Source organism: Heterocephalus glaber, unplaced genomic scaffold (assembly GCF_053883595.1).
Source record: "Heterocephalus glaber isolate CG9 unplaced genomic scaffold, H.glaber_assembly_v1.0 deba00001600, whole genome shotgun sequence".
In the NCBI taxonomy this organism is placed as follows: domain Eukaryota; kingdom Metazoa; phylum Chordata; class Mammalia; order Rodentia; family Bathyergidae; genus Heterocephalus; species Heterocephalus glaber.
The window spans coordinates 40262941-40284138 of NW_028258372.1; the positions used below are offsets into that span (position 1 = coordinate 40262941).

Below are 21198 nucleotides of genomic sequence, written 5' to 3' on the forward strand. Positions count from 1 at the left end.
CAAAGGCCAATGGAGCCCTCACTAACCCATAGGCAGCACAGCCAGCTGCAGACCTTCTCGGGGTTTAAAACCTAACGGGGTTGGGGTGTAGCTCAGTGTCACAGTGCTTGCCTAGGATGTGTGTGCAAACAAATGGGATTTTCCTTGCTAGATTTCAAACTTGCTTGGGACTCGTGATCCCTTATTCTTTTCAATTTCTCCTTTTCAGGACATAAATGACTATGTCACACTTGTTCCATCATATTGTATTTTAGAGGCAGAGTTTTTCAAGTAAAGAGGAATTCTGCCCAAGATGCATCATATAGAGATGATTGGATGATGAGATTTGGGACTTCTGAGCCAAAGATATTTAGATGAGATCTTAGAGTTGATGATGATGGGAGGAATGTATGTTATAAGTAGGATCAGCATCAAACTTGGGGCTGTAGCTATTGAATAATAGCAGCCCCTCAAAGACATGCCCATGCCTTAACCCAGATACCTCTAGTTAGCTTATTTGGAAATACGTCTCTGCAGATCTAACTCAGACTCTCAAGATTATTGAATTAAATGGGCCCAATCCCCTTAGAGGTGTCCTTAGGAGACAAGAAAAGGAGAAGGCACACAGAGCAGAGACTGATGTGGAGATGGAGACAACCAGATCAATGTGTCCGTAAGGCAAAGCTGCTGAGGATGCCAGGGACCACCCGACACCCAGGGAAGGCACGGAATAGCTCCTCCTGCAGTCACCAAAGCAGCCAGCCTTGCTGGCACCTTGATTTCAGGCCTTCAAACTGAGAGAACAAATGTATGTTGTTTGAAACTACCCAGTTGTTCATTCTCAGCAGCTTTGGGAAATGAATTCACTTCCTTGGGGACATTAGCACATCTGCCTCTGGTTTTCGCTGCTTTCTCTCTGTAGTATTTCACCAATGGCATGTGATGATAACTTTGTTAAGTACTCCTCTGTATTTACTATGCTCATTCCCCTTGTCCCCTAACGTGCTTCCTTGAAGGAGAACTCTTCCTCCCACCTGTTCTACCTGCCTCCCCCCGTGCTGGGTGTCTTGAGTGGGAATGGCGGATGAGGGGCACACTCAGGGCCCTGGCTCGTAGCCCAGCTCAGGCCCTCGTGGGCTCCTGGAGCCTGTGGCATGGACTCACCCGGGAGGAGACCCCATTGGTGAGCGCATTGGCCGTCCTCCTCATCACTGCTGAAGGGGTCACCTCTTCATCGGTGGGTGACTTTGTCCGAGGGGGCACAATGCCAACTGCAAACAGACAGAGCAGCCAGTGGGTGTCACAGAAAGCAGAGAGGTAGGGAGCTTGCTCTTCAGGGAGAGGCCTGCTCCCACTCACCACTGAGGTGAAAGGCCCAGGGCGGGTAAGCACTCTGGGTGTGAATGAGCACTTAGGGGTCCTCTGTAACCCCTAGGATGGGCCAGGAAGTACCTTTGTTGAGAGCTGCCTGCTTCTCTGCCTCAACCTCTTGTCTGGCAGGCACAAGGCTGATGTCCCTGGGGGTGTCCAGGGGTGAGGTCTGGTGGGGATCTTTCTTGTTTTGCTCATAGCTTGCCTTGGGCTGGGAGCAAAGGATGAGAAGATGTTGATGTTAGTGATGGCTGGAAGTGACCTTCTCATTGCATCCCACTGTCAAGCCCTTGAAGTCCCAGGGAGTAAGGATATGCCGTGTGTTCTAGCCACGAAGTGGGCAGGAAACCCAGGCACCAAGACTGGGGCATCCTGGGGAATGAGAGCTCAGTGACTATAGGAGGGATCCGGGCAAGGCTCGTCAGAGAAGGCCCTCTACCCAGCGGGTTATCTCGCCAAGCTCTGAGAAGCACAGATCTATCATGAGCCAGTTAAGGAATGGCTGAGAGCAGTAGAGAACTGATGGCCCGTGTGCCACAGTGGGCATGCAGAGCCATCTCGGTCGGGCTGCAAGGCAAGTGTGGGAGTTGTTTTTTCTAAACTAAAACCTCAGTATTCAGGTTTAATTGCAGTGTTGGCACTTTGTGATAAATAAGCGGGTTTTAGTTTGCAGTTTGGGCACTTGGTCTCTAAAAGGCTCGCCAGCACTGGCCTAGAGTCACTAGGGGTGCTGTTGGGGTCCCACTCCAGACTTCAGAAAACAAAGGTAGGTGGGCCTTGGTGCCAGGATGGCGGGGGAATGAAAAGGGCGACTGCTGTGGACTCACAGGGTCATGAGGCCAGAAGGGACCTCAGACATCACCTGAGCCACCCCCTCCCACCACAGATGGAGAATCTGAGTCTCGGCGAGGAGAACAGAGAGGAGGCCAGGCGAGAGGGCAGAAAGCCCAGCTCCAGCCCAACTGGAGAGCGTGGGAAAGTCCTATCCCCTTTCTTTGTCTGTCAAATACCGGCAATGCTCTGCCTACTTCACCAGCGAGCCCTGAAGGGTTACACAAATCACACACAGCTGAGCTTACATGAGCATATGCATTTTCCAAGTTTAGGCACAGGACACTCTACTCACCACACAACCTCTTCCAAGCCTAACTGCCCAGCTCCCAGATCTTAGGGGATCCAGGTGAGAGAAGGAACCAGAATAGGGGAGAAGGGGGTCTGTGTCCTTACACTCCAGGGCTAACGAGACCCACAGTGGACAATACAAGGCAGAGGCAGAGAGAGGAGACACGAGGGCTGGGGCCTCAGCAGGCGGGTAAGGGACAGGAAGGGACTGGAATGGCACCAGGGCGGTGTCACTGGATTTCCTTTGGCTGGCCACGTTGGTAGGGAGTAGGGCAGTACACCAGCCCCCAGACTGCTGGCTGCCCATGAGCTTAGAGAGCAACGCACTTCCTCCTTGTCCACAGAGAGCAAGAGGAGGAAAGACAGCCTGAGGCTGGGTCAGCCCCACTTTCTCTACCCTGAGTTCACTGGGGAGGGCCCTGCAGAAGCTAAGCTTTGGGGAAATAAGGCGGGAGAATAACCCCAGTGTCCTGCCTGCCCCTCGCCTGGCCTTCACCGCCTTTTCTCATCCCACCCTCCAGAACTCAAGGGTGCTGGGTACCTGACCCCTGGCTGTCTCGCCACTGCGGTGCCAGGAAGGGGAGTTGGGGTAGGGCCAGAAGCGGCTCTCGCTAGGGAGTGGAGGGACGGTGGGAGGAGACTCCAGGGGGATGTAGGCTTTGGGGAGGGGCGGCCGAGGTGGGCCGGGTTCCTGAGGCAGAGAGAACGGAGCCAGAGCATTAGGAGGAACAAGAGCAGCCGCTGTGAGAGCAGAAAAGAGCATTAGCGTGAGCCAGACAACAACATCTAGGAAAACGGGGCCCCCACGGGCCCTGGACGCCAGACCCCACCCCCGCCTACAGAGCTCTGCTGGGCCTTGGAGGCCCCCCACTGAGCCCGGCCTGCCCACCACTCCCTGGGCTCCCCCCTTTCTTCCGAAGCTCTCTCCTCAGTGCCTCCCCGGCCTGCCGGCCACATTCCCACCCCGGGACCTTTGCTGTCATTGTCTCCCCTGCCCGCAAAGCCTTTTGCTTGTTCTACCCACTGCCTCAGTTTCCCCTGCTTAAGTTCCCTCTTCTCCTCTGGAGCTTCAGCGCACAGACAGCCTGCCCTGGTGGCTGTACGGAGAGTGTCCGGGAGGCCACTGGCTTATTGGATGCTGGGCCTTGGGGACTGCAGGAGCGTCTCTCTGAGGACCTCACACCACCCTGTGCCTGCAGGAGAGCCCCCTAAATACCTGCCGATTTGAGCGGCTAGGAACCTGCTCCCCCACCAACTCCCAACCCTCTCATCCCCGGAGCACTGCCAAGGGCCGGGGATCTTTGCTAGCCATCCTGGTGCTCAGCAAGAGCCTTCCCTGAAAAGGAGGTAAAGGTGACAGCTGAAGAGGATAGGCACAGGGGAGATCCAGAGGCAGGGCCACCACCCAGGAGCCAGAACGACTCCCACAGGCAAAGGCCAGCGCTCCAGGACTTGACACAGGCACAGCCTGTGCCATTTCAGGCAGCTAAGGGTCTGTCCTCCTCCGCCTACCTTGCATCCACTTCCCCGGCTTACCTCATTGGACCCCGGCTTGGTGGGGGACCCCTGAGAGCCAGACACCAGGGAAAAGGGGCTCAGGGGGCTGGTGAGGCTGGCGGAACTGAGAGGGCTGGCTGGGCTGTTGGAGCTGTAGGTCCCCGAGGGCCCGAGTCCTCCTTGGGGGAAGCAGAGAGGAGAGGTAAGGGCTGGAAGAGGATGCGTCAGTGGGTGCTGTGGGAAGGAGGGGAAGGACTTAGTGCCTCAGGGCCACTGGCCTGGCTGAAGGAACTTCCTACAGGTGCTGGGCCACAGGCTGGCTGTTGAGGGGAGCATTGTACAAGGGAACACAACACCGGCAGGGTGAAAATGACACAGCAGCTTCCCCTGTGTCAGAGGGCCAGCCCGAGGGCCCCGGGGTCAGGGAGGGCACTAGGGCCGCAGGTCTCCAGTGGGCCCATGTGCCTGGAGCCAGGGAGGCTCAGGGCTCTTTGGCCTTTCCTGGGGGGCAGATCTAGAGTCTGCAGGCCGCAGGCTCTGAGCAGTCTACCCGGTCTCTTCAGTGGGCAATAAGGGGGCAGCCCCATTTACACCCCAGGGTCCAGGGACGATTCAGAGTCCTGAGAAGGCCTGCCCAGCTCTGAGCACAGTGGGATGGAGGCCAGACAGGCGGGACCACTTCTGGTGAGGCCGGGCCCTGGGCAGGCCCCCACCTCTGTGCTTGGCTGTGTCCGTGCCCCGGGACGGGTTGTTCTTCCTCAGCCCCTCCATCACATCCTGGATCCTCCAGATCTCCTTCTGGATTTGCCGGTTGAGCACCTCATTCTAAAGAGCCAAAAAGCAAGTGAGAGGAAGTGGCCATGAGGGTTGTCCCAGCCCTCTCCCCAGCCCGGGTCCTTTAGGATCTACATTGCTTTGGACCTGCGAGAGGAGGAACCCTGGCGACACACACACACACACACACACACACACACACACGCACACCCCTTTTCAGCACACACAGGCATCTTTCTTCTGGGCAACCTCTGCCTCTTTAGCTGTATAAAACTGTGTCCCCAGAACCTCAGAACTAAGAGAATGAGGGACCATCTTTCTGAGCTACCCCAGGGGTTCAGGGGGTTCTGAGAGTAAATAGCCCTCTAGGCAATAGAGGGCAAGAACTTTTGCATGGGGCAAGAACTTCCTATTTAGTTTTTATTTGCATTCAAACAGCCCCTTTGCAATACCCACACCTAACATAGGCCAAAGCCATGAACTATATTCAATTGCAGGTTACACTTTGTGAAAGACAAGAGCTACTACTTATGCAGCAGCCCTCAATACCGGGCACCAAGCTAAGCCCTTCGCTTGTACTGACTCGTTCCTGATGTTTCCATCTCAGAGACAAGAGACATGTGCCCAGGGTACTAGTGCCCAGGACTACCTGTTGGTAAGTGGGGAGGCTGCCATCAGAAAGGCAGCTGTGTTCACACCCCATCAACACTGACCACCATCTGGATGTGGATCAGTTTGACTTGGATGTTCTTGGCTTAGACCCTACCCTACCTCCTAAAACATGTGTGTTTAGAGTGTGGGCTGCCTACAGGACACAGTAGCATCTGGGTCTTGTGGATCAGGAAGATCTTGAACCTGCCAACCAGATGCTACCAGGAGGAAAATGGTGGGGGGGACACCAAGGTTTTAAATGCAGCAGCAGAACAGGACTTGCAAAACGAGCCAGAGAGGAGGTAGGGCCTGGGAGAGAAAAGACAAAGAAAAGACCTCCCCCAAGATCTCTAGTCCATCTCCTGCCTCCAAGCTGACTGTTTCTCAGAAAGGGAAGTCCCATTCCTATCTAAAACTCTTGCATTGCCTGCCCTTCTGTTTTTCCTGTAAGATATTTATATTTACAAGTCTATTTTTCAGTTCCTTTCAGGCCTAGAACACCCAACCTACACGTAACCTAAGTCTCCCATGCTTTGGCTTTAGCACCTTCCCCTGTGAGCTGGTGGGAATAAAGAAGAATCCCACATTACCTTCATCCTAAATCCCAGAGTCTGTTGCAAGAAGCCTGAGCCTTACTTTTATCTCTGGGCCAACTTATCATCTTAGGGCTCTGAGACTGTCAAAGTGAGAAAGGAGACCACTAGGCACAGAGCACGCCCCACCCGCAGCTGCTCAGGGCCCTTCCTCACCTGGATGTCCAAATTGAGCTGCTCCCAGAGCTCATCATGCAGGGCAGAGACCTCGGACTCGAGGTTCTCATATTCCACGGTGCTGTTGGTCAGCGCCTGCAGGGAGGAGTTTACTGAGAAAGCTATGGACACCGAAGCCTCCCTCCGTGTTCTGGAACAGGGGCCTGGGGGGCACAAGGCTGAGACATCCTAGCCGTACAAGAGGGGTAACAGCATATGCCACCGCAGACTGAGAAAGAGAGAACGCTGAATCCTTCTAGGCACAGCCACAGGCAAATAGGGTACTTCTGTGCCCCTCTTTTGTGCCTAGGTTCAGGGACAGCCATTGAGGGCAAAGAGGAAAGGGCCTGGAAAAAGGTGTTTATTCTCTGGAGCTGAGGGACCATTCTCTTTTCTGGGCCACATTTTCCTGGGGCCTTTGCTGCAGCATCTCTACCAGGGCCCTCTTCTCCCAGGAATAGGGCCTAAGTGGGCAGCAGAGATGCTAGAGCAGCCAAGGAATTCAGTAGCCTTCAACTTCATGCTGTATCAAAGGGATCCTGGTACAGCTAGGTTTGAGGACAGGAAGCCCATTTCCTGGGGCAGACTGTTGGGAACCAGTAGGCTCACATACTTGCTATCTACTGTCGAGGAAATGTTAAGGTGTTTGCCCATGCGCCTCCCAGGCGGGAATACTCTGCTTTCACTCTCCCAGGAAAATGTGGAGTAAAGCAGCAGAAATGGGAGGCAGTGGGCACACAGACCCAGGTGCCAGGTTACCGTGGTCGCCTGAGACAGCTCCACCCTGATGTTGATGAGCTGGTTCTGCAGGGATTCCTTCTTGTGCAGCAGCTTCTCGGGGTAGGCAGGCTGACTTCCAAACATTTCCAGCTCCTGGTGGGTCCCCATCAAAGCACTCTCCAGGCTCTCCTGAAGAAAGGCAGGGGGCATGGCATGAGCTGCCTTGACAGCTCCTCTGGGGTTTTTAACAGCAGAGGCCCAAGCCCCTAATGGGTCGAGCAGGCAGCTGAGCGGAGGCGGTTCTCACATTGCCTGTGGCCCTGGAAGACCTCCGGCAGCTCTGAGTAAGAGTGGAACAGATGTTTAAGGAAGGACAAAGCTTTGTCAGGCAGATGAGGATGGAGACAGCAACCCGCAACCCCTCCAAGTCAGCCCCACCTGCAGGCCACCCCAGCGCTCACCTTCTCTGCTCGAAGCTGCTGCACCAGCCGGTCCTGCTCTCTTACCACCTTGTTCTGTTCACACAACTTGCCCAGCAGCTTCTGGGGGCCCAGGGTGGGGGAGGGAGGGAGAGAGAAGGGGATGAAGGACATGGTTTGGTGGGGCCTGGGAACTGGGTTGGCATGGCCTGGCCTCTGGATACCACCTTCCTTCCCTGCCCAGAAACCCTGGGCCTTCACAACCTTGCAGGTGCTTGGGAAGAGGAAGCTGGGGCCCCCTCTTGGGAGGGGAGATGTGTTTATGCTCAGTTCTTGAGAGAAGAGGGCCAAGAGCCTGGCAGTAGGCTCCTGTACCCCATCCGGCTGTGGGGTGCAGTTTAACACAGAGGGCTGGAAAGATACTGTGATCTCACCTCCTCCGCTGCATGGGTGGGGCAGACAGGTGTTGGACTAAGCAGTCTTAGAAAAAAGCAGCACACCACATGCACGGGCCCCTCAGTCCACAGGAACCCCCGTGTCTCGTATCCCCAGGTTCCACCCTCCTCCTTCCATGGTCTCGGGATGGCTGGCCCCAGAGTGCCTCTTAGCTGTGGTCCTTCCCTGATGAAACCTGTCCTGGCCTGCTGGCCCAAGCAGGGGCGGCAGTGCTGGAGGGAGGGAGGTCAGGACAACCTTCTCTTCTGGAAAGACATGCTCTCCACACGCATACCTTTACCTCCACTCTTCAGTAGGTCCTTTCTACTGAGCCAAATCTCAGCCTCTGGGCCTTTTAATTTCCAGCCCAGCTCACAGGCTACCTGCTTCGTCCCTAACCTGCCATCCCACACAGCCTCGCCTCCTTTTTTGCCTGCAGAAATGCTTCGTGGTCCCATTTGGCAAAGGACTCTGTCGCCACCTACTGTTACCTGATGTCTCGTACTACAGGAGGGCAGGAGCAAGCCACACTCTCTTTCTAGTGACCAGGAGGGACTCATGCCACACTGGGCACAGAGCAGACTGACTTAACTCCCAACAAAACCTACGTTCCTATGAGCCAACCCCACCGCTGTAGACAAATGCGTCTGGGGTTGAGTGGAGAAGCACATGGGGCCAGTGTGAGGGGTCAGGGACGAGTCGGTGTAAGACCGAGAGGAGGACGAGGAGGCAGGTAGGATGCGGTGTGTGTGGTGAGAAAGAACACTAGTCAAACGCACGACCGGAAGGGAAGAGAGAGATGAAAGAGCCCCACAGAGGAGAGTGAGGATGAAGACAGCTGCAGCAGGAGGCTGCAGTGAACAGAGGGAGCAGGGAGAGCTGCCCTTACATCCGTGTCTTGCTCGTTTAACTTGTAGGTGTGGAGGCCATCCCGGAACACTTCTGGGTACGGAGGGACCTGCAGGAATATGAGGTTGGTTACTAAAGCACATGCGGGATGAGGCTGTGCGGGGCAGGCAAGCTGACATCACAGTCCTGCTCCGTTCCTGCCAGAGACCATGGCCCAGAACCCCTGCAGCTTCCGCTCTGGGGACCTGAACTAATACTCCATCCCCTGGCCGGGAGCCTTCAATGGCCCAGTCTGGACTCCATCCCAATTGTCCTCGGCTGATCTGGACAGATCAGAACTCTGCTGGACTCATATGCTGTAGCTCCTCTCCCCTAAACTCCAGGATCTGCAGGGGCTGCAGAGCTTTCTGGTAACAATCATGAGAATATCAGCAAACCCCTTGGCTGTCTGCAGGGACAGGTTACAGGAGCAAGGGAGGAACGAGCACTGGGAATATTGGAGAACGCTGTCCTAGTAAACTGAGCACTAGTCACAGGGTTTGTTCCTAAATCAGGACTGGCGAGTATCCAGAAGCACCCCTGGGTCCACCTAACGCTGCCTCGCCTTGGACAGCTAGTGACCACAGCACGTTCTGTGCACCTTTGGCACTGGGTGGTTCAACGTTACCCCTCATGCTTTGTTAACCCCACAGTGTCCATCAAAAAGATAGCAAATAAGAATCAGAGGCCTGGACTTTGAAAAGCAGGTTTGCAATCCCTGGCATGGCATGAGATGTCGGTGCTGGCTGTTTTGATGGTTCAGGAGGTGAGCCCTAGGGTTACCCATGAACATGAAGAATGGAGGTGACACCGTGAAGCGCGGAGAGGGGCAGGCTGAGCCTGTCTCCCGGGAGATGAGGCCCTGCAGATGAGCACCCTGGGCAGGGCAGCCTCATCCCAGAGGGGGCAACCCGACCATGCACAAGCAGCTGAGATGCGTGACGGGAACCATGCTGCCAGGCAGAGGCCTTACTTGCACGAAGAGTTGGGGCCTGGGGGAGGAGTTCTCCACCATGCGGTTCACCATACTGATGAGAGTCTCGCTCTCACTCATCTGCAGCAGAGGAAGGAACGGACGATTCACACTCAGACCCGCACCCTGGAGCTCTGCACACCCGCCTGTGCTGTCTTTAGGACACAGGGGAGGACAGCTCCCCTCGGGCCTCCAGTGCCTGGGCTTGGTCTCACCCGTCACTCACCCCTTCATAACTCTGCTGCAGGACCAGCGCTGATGCTGTCCCGGAGGGGAGGCCACAGCAGGTGACTGGGAGGCCACTGGGGCTCTTCCCCGGGTCCCATGCACCCAGCCGGGGCAGTGGCCTCCTTCCCATTTCTCACACTGCTTTGGACAGAGACCACTCAGCTAAAGACCGCTCTCCCCAAATCCACACTAATGAAAGCTAGAAAGACAACAGGGACCTGCTCTGCACACGGCCTGCATCAACCAACAGGCACCGGCCCCTGTCTCCCCTGTTACCCCAGGGAACCAGTGTACAAGGAGCCCTAAACACGGCTTCCAGAGCTGGGCTGGCAGCAGCCATGAGGATCTGGGATGATGCTGGGGGGAAATAAGGAGGCGAGCGCATTAAAGGGACACCAGCATCAGAACCCGCTCTCCCCGGGGTAGTCTGTATGTTTCCAGAATCATTAGGAACATGGAGGGGGAAAGAGTATTTGCCAAATGAAAGAGACGGAGAGACAGAGGGAGGGAGGGAAGGAAGCGGAGGGGCGAGGGCAGGCTGACCAAATCACCCAGAAATGCCATCCTTTCCTCCAGTGGTTCCCGTGCGAGAGGATAAGAAGGGAACCTGTCAGGGAATGTCCCTGGCTGTGTCCCTTTAACTCCATGGTTCTAAAGTGGAAGGAGAGAGACAGGGGCAGGTATGTGGGAAAACTTCCAGGAGTGACAGAGGACGACAGCCACGTGAGGGAAGATCGGGGATCACAGCCTTCTCCGTGACCCCCCCATTCTTGATCGGGCCCACGGTCTCCTCCCTCTTACCCGCTTTTAGGCCACAGCCCGTGCAGCCCGCTTCCTCATGCTCAAAGTCTGCAGTATTTCACAAGCCTTTTCTAGGATTTAATTTCTCTACCTTTTTAGCTTACTTGAAAAATTTTCCTCTGGCATAAAGACTTTAAAGGTTTCTAAAAGGTCTCCAGTCCTTGTAGGAGTAAAAAGTCACCAGGCCGTCAACCACATTTTCTCTAAAGATCCAAACGCAAGGCCATCTCCTACCTTCTTGCAGCACATGCGTGTGCACAGCTGAGCTATGGAGGACTCAGCAAATCTACCCTGGCATCAGGCGTGGACAAGGGAGGCCCAGGTTCCTTCCAGACTGACCCATTCCTCCCTACAAGCAGGTCTAAAGCAACATAGGCAAGGAGCAGAATGTCCTCATCCTGACTGGCTCTCACCGATGCTAGGGTTTGGGGGGTCCTTCCGCCCACATGGGCCTCTCCCTGCATGCTGCCTCTGTCTAATATGTCAGAGCACTTTCATGAGAAGGTACCTCACCCAGTGTCTGAAATAAATATGTGGTGCTCAATTAATATCTTGTTGAGTTGTGGAAGACATTAAAGTAGGAATAGCAGCAATCGCCACTCCTTACTAACAGAGCCTGACAGAAAGCTCCAGGACACTTTCCCATTCGGTTTTCCTGCTCAGTCCGTGAGGCAGAAAGGGCAGGGTCTACAGTGTCCACTTTGCAATCGAGAAAGTAAGGACTCAGAGAGATTCGGTGACATTTCTTTTTTCTTTTTTTTTATAAATCCCTGGAAATGGCAGAGCTAGGATTAGAATGATCCAGCCTCTCCTCACCACACAAGTCTGCCTCTCATTACCCTTTTTCTGGGTGGGAGGGGAACAGCCCAGACCCTGTGCCCTGGATGCTTGGACAGCCAGGCACTGTGCTTAGAGTACAGCCGAGCCCACGGCCACCAGGAGGGCACTTGCCCAGGAGCCTGGAGGCTGGGTGCCCGTTCCTAGGCACATACGCCGAGCTTCCCCTGGAACCATCCTGCCCTTCCAGGCCTGCTCAGAGAGGCCATCCGGGGACTTGTCTCCACATGGATTGGGATGCTCATGGTGTAGACACAACACACTGCTTTTGGAACAAGAATACAAGGTCCTCAGTGGCCGGGGGCCACCTCTGCTGCCTAAACTGTAAACACCTGTGCTTTCCCCCCAGGCTCCAAGGTCATCTACAAGGAGAATCTCCTCAAGACACGAGGTCCTGTGAGGTGCTGTGTTCCATGGCTCGTGACTAGAAGAACATATGGTTGCATCTATATCCTCCAATCTCAAGTTTATGCTTCTTTCTGCACTTTTAAGAGAATGATATCATCCCAGTGAAGTTCAACTCCAGCTTACACATATTAGTTGATTCCTCAGTTGTAAACTGGGTCGAAACCTCAGACACATTTCAAGCTCTGCTGTTCACTGGCTGTCTGGCTATGCGTCCTTGCTATGTTACCTACATGTCTGTGTTTTATTTATAAAAGTGGAGCTTATAATAGCATCCATCTTGGACATGATAAACATTCAATAAGTTAGGATCTGTTCTGCTTAGAATAACACGAAGCATAGGGAAAGCATCAAATTATGGTGCTACTGCCATTATTATTTTCACTAGTATCATTTGCACCTTCCAAGGTGGCCCGGCAGGGTAACATCATGTATTCCCAGGTCCCTTGTGCTTTGCAGCACAGATCTGGACATAAGAGTGTGTGTGTACAGAAGTGCCAGCATGTTGGCCTCCTGCCTGTCTGAAATAAGTGCGTGCTGCAGGCCCGTTAGCCTCACAAGGCAGTGTGGCCAGGGGTTAGAGCCCTGCATCCTGGAGCCCAAGTAGCCAACACTTCCAACAGTGCCTGTCCAGCTTGCTCACTCATCAAACTGGGTTAATATTACTGCCTCTGTCTATGGCACTGAGTTCTCAGGATCACAAGCTGTACATGCCAAAAAGCTTTGTCGAGGAATGAATGTATTGAATTAAGTCATTTTAGGGCAGGTCTTTAAGCCTCAGCTCTCAAATTGTAGAGTTTAACAGCAACCTGTGGAATATATGATTTCCCAGATCCAGGCTGAACCAAATCCCTAGCATGAGGCCCAAACCCAGGGCTTCCCCCAGTCTCACTTCTCCCTTCTCTCTCTGGCAAAAATGCAGATCTGCACCTGCCCCCTGGGGGCAGGGCCATCTGGGCTGAACATCGGGGAAATATGGGGTAGCATTAATTATTCATGTGCCCATTTCTAATGCTTCTTTCCCCAGGAAACTCCCAGCTGCTAAAAGGGCTGTGAAGAGGAGGGGTGAGAAAGAGCAAAACAAAATATAAGCCACTTTGTTGTGTCCTGGGGGCACCAACAAAGGTTATCAAATGGCTGGAGGATGAGGAATTGGGGAGGAGGAGGGAGACACGACAGGAGGGCAGTGGGATGGTGAGGGGCACCAGCTCTGCCTACCTGCTGGTCCAAATACTCTAGGTTTCTTTGCAACTGAAGATCTAAAAGTTCATCCTACCCGGAGCCCGAGGCCAAGGGGGCCAACCAGCAACACAAACAAACAGGAACACACAAAAGAAAACAATAAAAAAGAAGCAGAGCAGTTAAGAGTCAGCTGGGCAAGGACCAGGAGAAGCCTCTCTCTTGACCCTGGCGTTCTGGGGAGAGTGGGTGGTGAGGATGCAGTGGGTGGAGGAGAGACGCACTCTGGGCCCCTAGGTGCACCTCACCCTGTCTGGGAGCATCAAGTACCACTGAAGCAATCTAATCAGCACTTCTTAGCAGTTGCTTCTAAGTTTTCTGCAAAAATCAGCTGTTTCCGGAGGGCTATGTTTGCTGTGGGTCAAGGCTACAGAGTTTGGGCACTGGCAAAGCGAGAATGGAGTGCGGGAATTGGAGGCCTCCTCCACCCTGGCCTCCTGGTGCTGTATATGGGACAAAGATTCTGCTCCAGTGGAGCGTCTGCCCCCAGTCGTCCAGGTGGAGATGACAATTCCCAGGGGAACACATGCCCAGGAGAGGCACATTCTGAGGAGAGTGTAATGTGGAAAATCTTTTCCCCCTCAATCACACTCTTTTCTGTCCCAAAGGTGGCATTCCAGGCAACAGGAAAACTTGCAGCAAATACACTTGGGGAGGAAAAGTCTAGAAGCTCTTGCCTGCTGCTAGGAGCCCTAGGCTCCTCTGGGCCCAGTTCATAGTCCAGGACCTTTGTCATGTTCCTTCCCAGGCATGCTGGAGAGGAGAGCTGTGCTGACGTTGGCACAATCAGGATATTACGCGAGCTCAGATCTCGTCCCTCTCCTCAGCCCTGGCACTGAACTCTGTACTGGGGGCAGAGGCCTGGCCGGGAGGGAGAGAGGAGGTATCCAGAGGCTGCTTAAAAACACAGAGGCTGGGCACTGGGCACAGGGTTACCCCCCTTGTTCAGCTCTGCCGTGGTGGAGGCAGGAGAGGTCCTGAGGCAGAGCGCTGGGGAGGAGAGGACGTACCATCTTATCGTGGACCGTGGGGGATGCTGGGTAGTTGTAGGGGAACAGCCCTGCAGGGACTGGCCGCCTGTCTCCCAGGTAATCATACTGGAAGAGAAAGGGGATTGCAGAGGTGAGAGGGTCCCGCTGGGACACGGACTTCCCCACCAGCTGCAGTTCAAGGTTAGGGGTGTCTGCATCCTGTCCCAGAGTAGATTTCAAACGAATAAGGACAGTAGGCCCCCGTGCAATAATCTATCCAAGTCCTCAAGATGGGAAAGACAGACCCTCTCTGCCCTCTTGTGGATAGGACGGTTCCTGGCACAACTTGGAGATGGACAGAGAGAGCAAGGTTCCTGCGCAGGCCAGGGCAATCCCCCACGCAGCTCTCCGGGGGATGGAACCATAGGCCAAGGGCCGCCCTGGGGAGATCACCTGTCCTGACACAGCCAGCGGCCCACGTCCCAGGTGCCCCAGCATCGCCACCTCTTCTCACCACGTGCTCTTGGGGATGAGGAAGGAGGGCGCCAGGTGGCTCACCTTGGGGGAGCTGATGGATCGCCTCATCACATAGGCGGCAGGGTCGGCATAGATGTCCTCGCTGCGAGGCGGCAGCCGCTCAAAGCGGGCACTGGGTGAGCGGACCGGGGAGTAAATGCGGGCGCGGCCGTAGGAGCCCTGGCTGGGTGAGCGAGGCACAGAGTGGGAACGGGGCTGCAGGGACAGGCGGCGCAGGGAGCCGGAGGCGGCGTCCAGCTCGTCATAATAGACTGGCTGCCTGGAGGGGCTGGGGATCCAGACGGTGCCCTCCTGCCATCCGTAGCCCGCAGGCTCCTTCCACTCGCGCAGCTGGTAGGCAGGGCTGCCCCCATTGCGGAGGGAGTGGCGCTTGTCCTCCAGGGCCCAGGGCGGGCTGATCCGATCGTAGGCGGGCATGGAGCAGATGCTGTCAGGTCGCACCCCCGGTGGGTAGTACTGGTAATCGTCGGGGTACTGGGAGGGATAGGGGCCATAACAGTCAGGGACCCGGCGGGACACTGGATAGAACCTGGACGGGCTGAAGAGAGAGGGCAGCGTAAGGAGAGCAGACGTACTGGCGCGTCTCTACCCAGGCACTGGGCCCCATCCCCATGTCCTCGGTCAGAGCAGGTGCTGAACAGGTGAATGCGCCCCGGGCTGGTTTGTGAGCACAGGGAAGAGCTTATTTCAGAGTGAGGGGAAGCCCCTCCTTCAGCCGGGAGCGGCCCCCGCTGAGCTTCAATCTTTGACTCTTTAAAATGAAACGCCCTAGAAGGGAACTGTACGCCTTATTAGCCGTCTGCATCTGAGTGGGAACCAATCTATCAGATTCTTTCCGAGGGAGGCAAGAGAAGAAGGAATCCAGGCAGCAGAGAAGGGAGGAAAGGGCAGTGGCCTGGCTGCAGGACCTGTCAGGAAGCTCCAGCAGCTTCCTGCCACTTGTCCCAAGGTGCTTGGGTCACCAGCAGTGAGCTACAGATCAGCCGCTAGAGGGCGGGTCTCTCCCAAGCCTAGGGCCACCATGAGGCCGGTAATGGAGCCCCTAGAGCCCCCCAGGGAAGGAGCTGGCCAGCTTATTCGCTCCAAGGAATGTTATCAGGCCTGATAAATGTCCTCAAATATTTGAAGCCCAGTCATTAGATAGAGGAGTAAATTGGTCATCGAGGACAGTATTAGGACCAATGAGTTGCTCTGGTGTCTGGACTACGTGGTGAAACTGTTTCAAAAATTCAAACAAATAACAAACAACAAATTTCCTATAAATAATGGCTTTAAAATAACGGAACTATTCAAAAACAAAGTGGGTGGGCTTGGAAGCCAGTGGGTCTGGTGTTGGCAGCAACACCAGACGAGATGATGGAGGATCCACAGCATGGACCAATGTCAGACCAGAACAACTTTGAGGTCCTCCCCAACCTGCCAGATTCCTGGGCTCCCCAACACCCTGTGGAGAGGTACTGGGTTGCCCTATCTTTTTGGAAGGAAGCAGACAGAGAAAGCAAGAAGCAGGGACCACAGACATACCCTAAAGATGGAACTGTGATGTGGTAAGGGATTTGGGCAGGCTGGGAATCAGGGGATTGTGTTGGTTTTCCAGTTTAGCTTGGCTTCCAGAGGGTTCCCAACAGGGGGCACTTCACAGGTTAAAACCCTTCCCAAACCCTGGGCCTAAGACCGACCCAGCCCCACCCCTGCCCAGGAGGCCTCACCTCCGAAGGTCTTCGGGGGGCGGCACCCCTCGGCGCAGGTTCACCCACTGCTGCAGCTGGTTCATGGAGCTCTTGCGCTGGGCGATTTTGTCAGGGTTGTTGCGAGGTGGGAAGCCCCCCCGGTGCCCCGCATTCTCCCCGTCCTGAGGCGGGAAAGCCGTGCTCCCTGGTCGACTTGGGGAGCTGTACTGCCAGCCATTGGGCTGGGCTGGCTGCTCCCCACCCCCTGGGACCCTGGGGCTCTCGGGGTAAGGGCTGCCGGGCTCCGAGCCCAGTGCGGGTCCAGCTGGGACGCCGTTGGCTTTCACCAGAGGCTCCTTCTTGATCTCAGGCTTCTCGGGCCTCCGCTCGGCCTTCTCAAAGCCTCGGCCGTCATGCTCCCCTTGAGTCTTGGCCTCTGGCTCGGGCTTGGGGAGGCTGCTGTGCAGGGGCTGGTGGTGGTGCTTGCTGGGTGGGATGTTCTCGGAGTCTGGCTTCTCATGGCTGCAGGGTGCCAAGGGAGACATTATACGTGACTCCAGCCCATCATGGAGTTGGGCAGGGGTGGCAGATTGGGAAGGGGAAGAGAAGTGGGGAGGCATGGGCAAGGAGGCAGCGATGGAGACAAGACGCAGCCACTTCCGATCCCACTTTCTAAATCCCAGGCTTCCTGTCCTTGCTCCAGCCTGGGCAATTACATATAGCAGTCCTGCCCACGCATGCCCGGATGGGCCTGCCCTGCAGGTCTTCTTCTCAGGTCGTGCTCCACTCCCCTGCTGCCCGTGCGGAGCCCAGCCTTCCGCTATGGCCAAGACTCAACTCACCTGGTCCTGCCACCTGTTACCCTTCCTCAATCCAAATCAGTCTGTGTGATTCTGAAGTTTCAAGGCAGTAACCATGCTTAGCTACAGAGGCTTGCTACAGCTCATCTTCTCTTCTACAGAAAGCTGCTTAACTCCTCAAGCTTTGGGCTCCTCCCTGGCAGAATGGGTGTGACGGCCCCCTGTCCTCCAGAACAGCAGAAGAAACACAGCAGGCAGCAGGGGCAGAAGTTGCCGCTCCAAATTCCTGGGCATATAGCCATGTCCCCTTCCCTTCTCCAAAACAGGTGCCTCCAGGACTGACTTTCCATTAGCAGGCAGGCTCCATGAGGGCAGGAACTCGGGAGCCTTTCCTACCTTGTATTCCTAGCACTTGGTATAGGATCGCACACATTTATAACCACAGTAAATATCTGTCAAATAGAAATCTGGGCATGGGGGCACAGGCCTGCAATCCCTGTCCTCTAGGAAGCTGAAGCAGAAGGATCACAAGCTTGTACCCAGCTTGGATAACTTAGCAGCTTAGTGAGACCCCATCTCCAAGGGGGGTGGGAAGTGGGGTGGTGGTGTTGGGATGTAGCTTAGTGCGAAGGCCCTGGGTTCAATACCCAGTACTGCAGAAATAAAATAAATAAATAGATAAATAGTGCAGCGAATGAAGGAGCTTCTGGTCCTGTTTGTATTTATGCAGTGCTGGAATGCTTTGTACACACTAGGCAGGCGTTCTGCCACAAAGCTGCATCCCAGCCTTCAAGTGAACTGCAAGTGCACAAGTTGGAATCTTTGACAACTTTCTCCCTATAGTTTCCTGAGGTTGAGTGATTCAGGCCTCCGTGTGGAAACACTGCTGGATAAACATTTCTAAGACACATGGTGAGACTTGGAGTCTGTACTGCGGAACCCCCTCTTCTGGATCCCCACGAACACCTCACTGAAGGCTCCACACCCAGCTGAAGGAGAGACAGGCACAGAGACCGCGGGGTGGTGGGTGCTGAGAGCAGCCATATGCTGAGTGTCTGCTACACGTCAAGTGTGTCACATACACTGTGCAGTCCTCACGGCAGCCTTGGCATAAGACTGTAATTGCTGATTTGGGAGGAAAGAAAGCTCAGGATCTGAGAGATGAAGTCATTTACACTGAGGTCACACTGCAGCCCAGGGGCCACACTGGTGCAAACCTGAGACCATCCTCGCCCGAGGCTGTGTCCTTGATGACAAGGCCAAGACACAGGACCCTCACCTTTGGCTCCTGGCCAGGCCTCAAGGAACCCGGGCCCTCTGTTGCCTCCCTCAGCTCAGAGAGAAGAGGAGGAGCCGGCAGGGCAACAGAGACCTCAGGCTCTGCAATCCCCTACCCAGACCCCTGCTTGGATGCAAGGATTTGGTTCCCAGGCTCCTCAGAGGTTTGCGGCAGCTCCCTGGGCTCAGCAATGGCACTGCAATGGGCACCTCTTCCATGGCTCTCTCCTCCCTCCCACACCAGGTGCACTGCACTCACCTGTGACGCACAGGTTGGGACACAGACTTCTGGGCTGGAGGGATCTGTACCCGGGCAGCCTCCCCCATGGCCTGGATCCAGGCCTCCTGCTCCTCGGGGCTCTCGGCACTGAAGAAGTAGGTTCGGACACCAGCATGCTCGGCCTGCGGGGAGAGGCAGTGCGTGGAACTGGCCCTGGCCTCATCTACCCAGCACACAGTCACCTGTAGGGAGAGGACACCAACACCCACAGGAGAGGCAGTCAGTCGGGCCATTCCTGAGCCCGCAGCTCTCCCTGGGCCAGAGCTCAGGACCAAGGTGAGGTGTGGGCTCCAGCTGGGATCCACAGAACTCCCTTGGTTAGGTCTCCGAATGCCACCGGGCCACCCAGAAGCCAGGCAGGCCTACCTGTCCCACCTGAGGTGATTATAAGTGGGGAGGGACAATTATCATACCCACTCTCCCCTCCAATTCCACATGTAGCCATCACCCGAGGTCCTGGGGAGATGGCCCCCAGGCACACATCAGTCTCTGCCCTGTCTCCTCCCTGCAGGGAGACAGCCGAGCCCCGACCAAGGCATGCAAGGGCGTACACTGGCATTCAGATGGAGCACACTACCTAGTTGGCGGCCAGGAGCAGACACAGCAGGAACCCAGAAGCGAGCTCCTTTCGGAGGAGGGGTCCTCACGTGGTCAGAAGGAGAAGAACCAGAGAACAGGTCAACCAACACCAGAGGGAGAGACAGACAAGAGGCAGGAAACGGTGAGGATGGGAGGGGGCTTAGACTGTCCCTTCTACTCGGTGTCACTGCAGGGAAGGACAGACAGCAACCCACGGTGCCCTGCTCAGCCCCGCCAGGGGTGGGGCATGGACGGTGTGCACTACAGGAATCTGGGCAGGGAACCCCAGTGCTGATCCCCTCTCTGCTTCCGGCCACCCTGCTGCTGCAGCCAAGTTGCTTTTTCACTCTGGCCTTAACTGATGCATCAACTCAATGGGGAGAGGCTCAGCCAGTGACACTCAAGCTTCTTTGGCCACAAGCAAAAGAGACCACAGTTCTACATTTTTTCTGGGACCTCAACCTGCTCTCTAGGTGAGATCCTCTAGATCCCCCCAAACCAGTAGCCTGGTTTATCGCACTTAACAGGAGGGATCCAGATGTGATGACGTCCCAGAGGTGAGCCTCATCCTGGCCTCTGATTTCCTCAGGAACTAAACCTGGGTCTGGGTGTGGGCTCCCTGATGGGCTCCGGCCTCTGCTAAGCAGCAAGCTCAAACCCACACCCTCAGATGTTTCTCAGCCCAACCTTCATGAAGCTTCCTGAATTGCAGCCACCCGGGCCTCACCTCCCCTTTCCCCAGCAAGGGGCAGGGATGGGCCTCCTTCCTCTGGATCCCGCTGGCTGATCCCCACCCTCCCTCCAGCCAGGGGCCCAGCATGCGGCAGAGCTGAGGACAGTATGGGAGCGGCCAGGGAGGGGCTGATGGACAGCCAGCAGAGCTGTAAGGAGGCCACGGGGACTTGAAACCGCACAAGAACAGAGGCTTGGTACCCGGCGAGCCCTCTGGTGGAAAACACAGGCTGATGGGGGGAGCGGGGCAGGAGGCACGGGAGGATGGCAGCATGTCCTGGGTGGGGGGAGTGGGCAGCAAATAAAGCCACTGATTCAGAACATCCGGCAAGCAGTCTGTGTGCATAGCTCACTGGTGCATGGCACCGGGCACAAGAAAGGCCCAGGCATGCTCTTGCACTTGAGCTCACGGTCACACTGGGGCAAAACATGCCACAGGAAACAAGGAGCCAACACAGGCCCAGGAGCACGTGTTTGTGACAGGGGAAGGCAGAGGGCCTGGGAAGAAACAGGGCCATTGATGGGGAGTGGGAGGGAAGGGGCCAGAGAATCCAGAAGGTGTGGGTTAGGAGAGGTTAAAGCATTCAGCGGCACCCGAGGCAGAACAGTTCCTGGCTCCTTATTGGTCGCCATCCAAGAGTTTTGCTTGGTGGTCACAGCAAGACAAGCCTCCAGTCTGTCTGTCTCAGCTCCCTCCCTTCCCTGGGGAAGGGCAGCTGAATAGCCACAGTCAGAACCCTTTGTGGGCCACAGAGCCGGGCCTTAAAGGGGCAGTGCCACCCCGGACAAGGGACAGGTGGGCGCTGCAGCTGAGGGCTCCGAGGCACAGAATTGACCTCTGGCTTTGGGGCAGTGCCGCGTTATCATTCGGAGATGTTTGTCTGACGCTGCCATCTGGCCCTGCTCCAAGCCGGGGTGTGTGTCTCTAACGGGTCTGGTGGGGAGGGGGAGCCAGGCTGTTTGATGGGGTGTGGGTGTGTAATTGTAGCTTGTAAGGTAGGACCCTTTGTTGGTTAAACAGCCTGTTCCCATTTCCCCAGCTAGAATCCCGCTCCCCGGAGTCAGAGTTTTATTAATTGTTCGTTCTGTTCACACCTCTGCCACACAAGACCCTGGGAGGCTGGAAACTAATTATGTGGCAAATAAGCCCCTTCTAGTTCCCCACGGCAGGACCTGTGCATGCTCCCACCTCTCTTCTGTAGCCAGCTGACCCCATCTGGGCAGCAAGAGCCCTAGGACCCCAGCTCCTGGACTGCTGTGACT

At 55.6% G+C, this 21198-nt stretch overlaps 1 protein-coding gene across 28 annotated transcripts in view; it reads right to left on the bottom strand.

The window, feature by feature from the left end:
• Positions 1-21198, bottom strand: part of Plekha6 (pleckstrin homology domain containing A6) — a 130648-nt gene that overhangs the window by 12875 nt on the left and 96575 nt on the right. For 16 of the 28 annotated variants that reach the window (XR_015444249.1, XM_004862154.4, XM_087193948.1 and 13 more), the window contains 15 exons: positions 18604-18806; positions 16306-16788; positions 14618-15134; positions 14099-14185; positions 13068-13121; positions 9579-9659; positions 8607-8675; positions 7325-7405; positions 6903-7052; positions 6144-6239; positions 4683-4794; positions 4009-4148; positions 3014-3163; positions 1432-1561; positions 1144-1250 (listed from right to left, as the gene is read on the bottom strand). Coding sequence is in view for 27 of the 28 variants with exons in the window: in XM_004862154.4 (XP_004862211.2) it covers positions 1144-1250; positions 1432-1561; positions 3014-3163; positions 4009-4148; positions 4683-4794; positions 6144-6239; positions 6903-7052; positions 7325-7405; positions 8607-8675; positions 9579-9659; positions 13068-13121; positions 14099-14185; positions 14618-15134; positions 16306-16788; positions 18604-18806 (2460 nt within the window). In the remaining variant the exon portion in view is untranslated. The remainder of the gene's footprint in view (positions 1-1143; positions 1251-1431; positions 1562-3013; positions 3164-4008; positions 4149-4682; positions 4795-6143; positions 6240-6902; positions 7053-7324; positions 7406-8606; positions 8676-9578; positions 9660-13067; positions 13122-14098; positions 14186-14617; positions 15135-16305; positions 16789-18603; positions 18807-21198) is intronic. The other 12 variants (XM_087193947.1, XM_087193945.1, XM_087193961.1 and 9 more) reach the window with 10 other exon arrangements.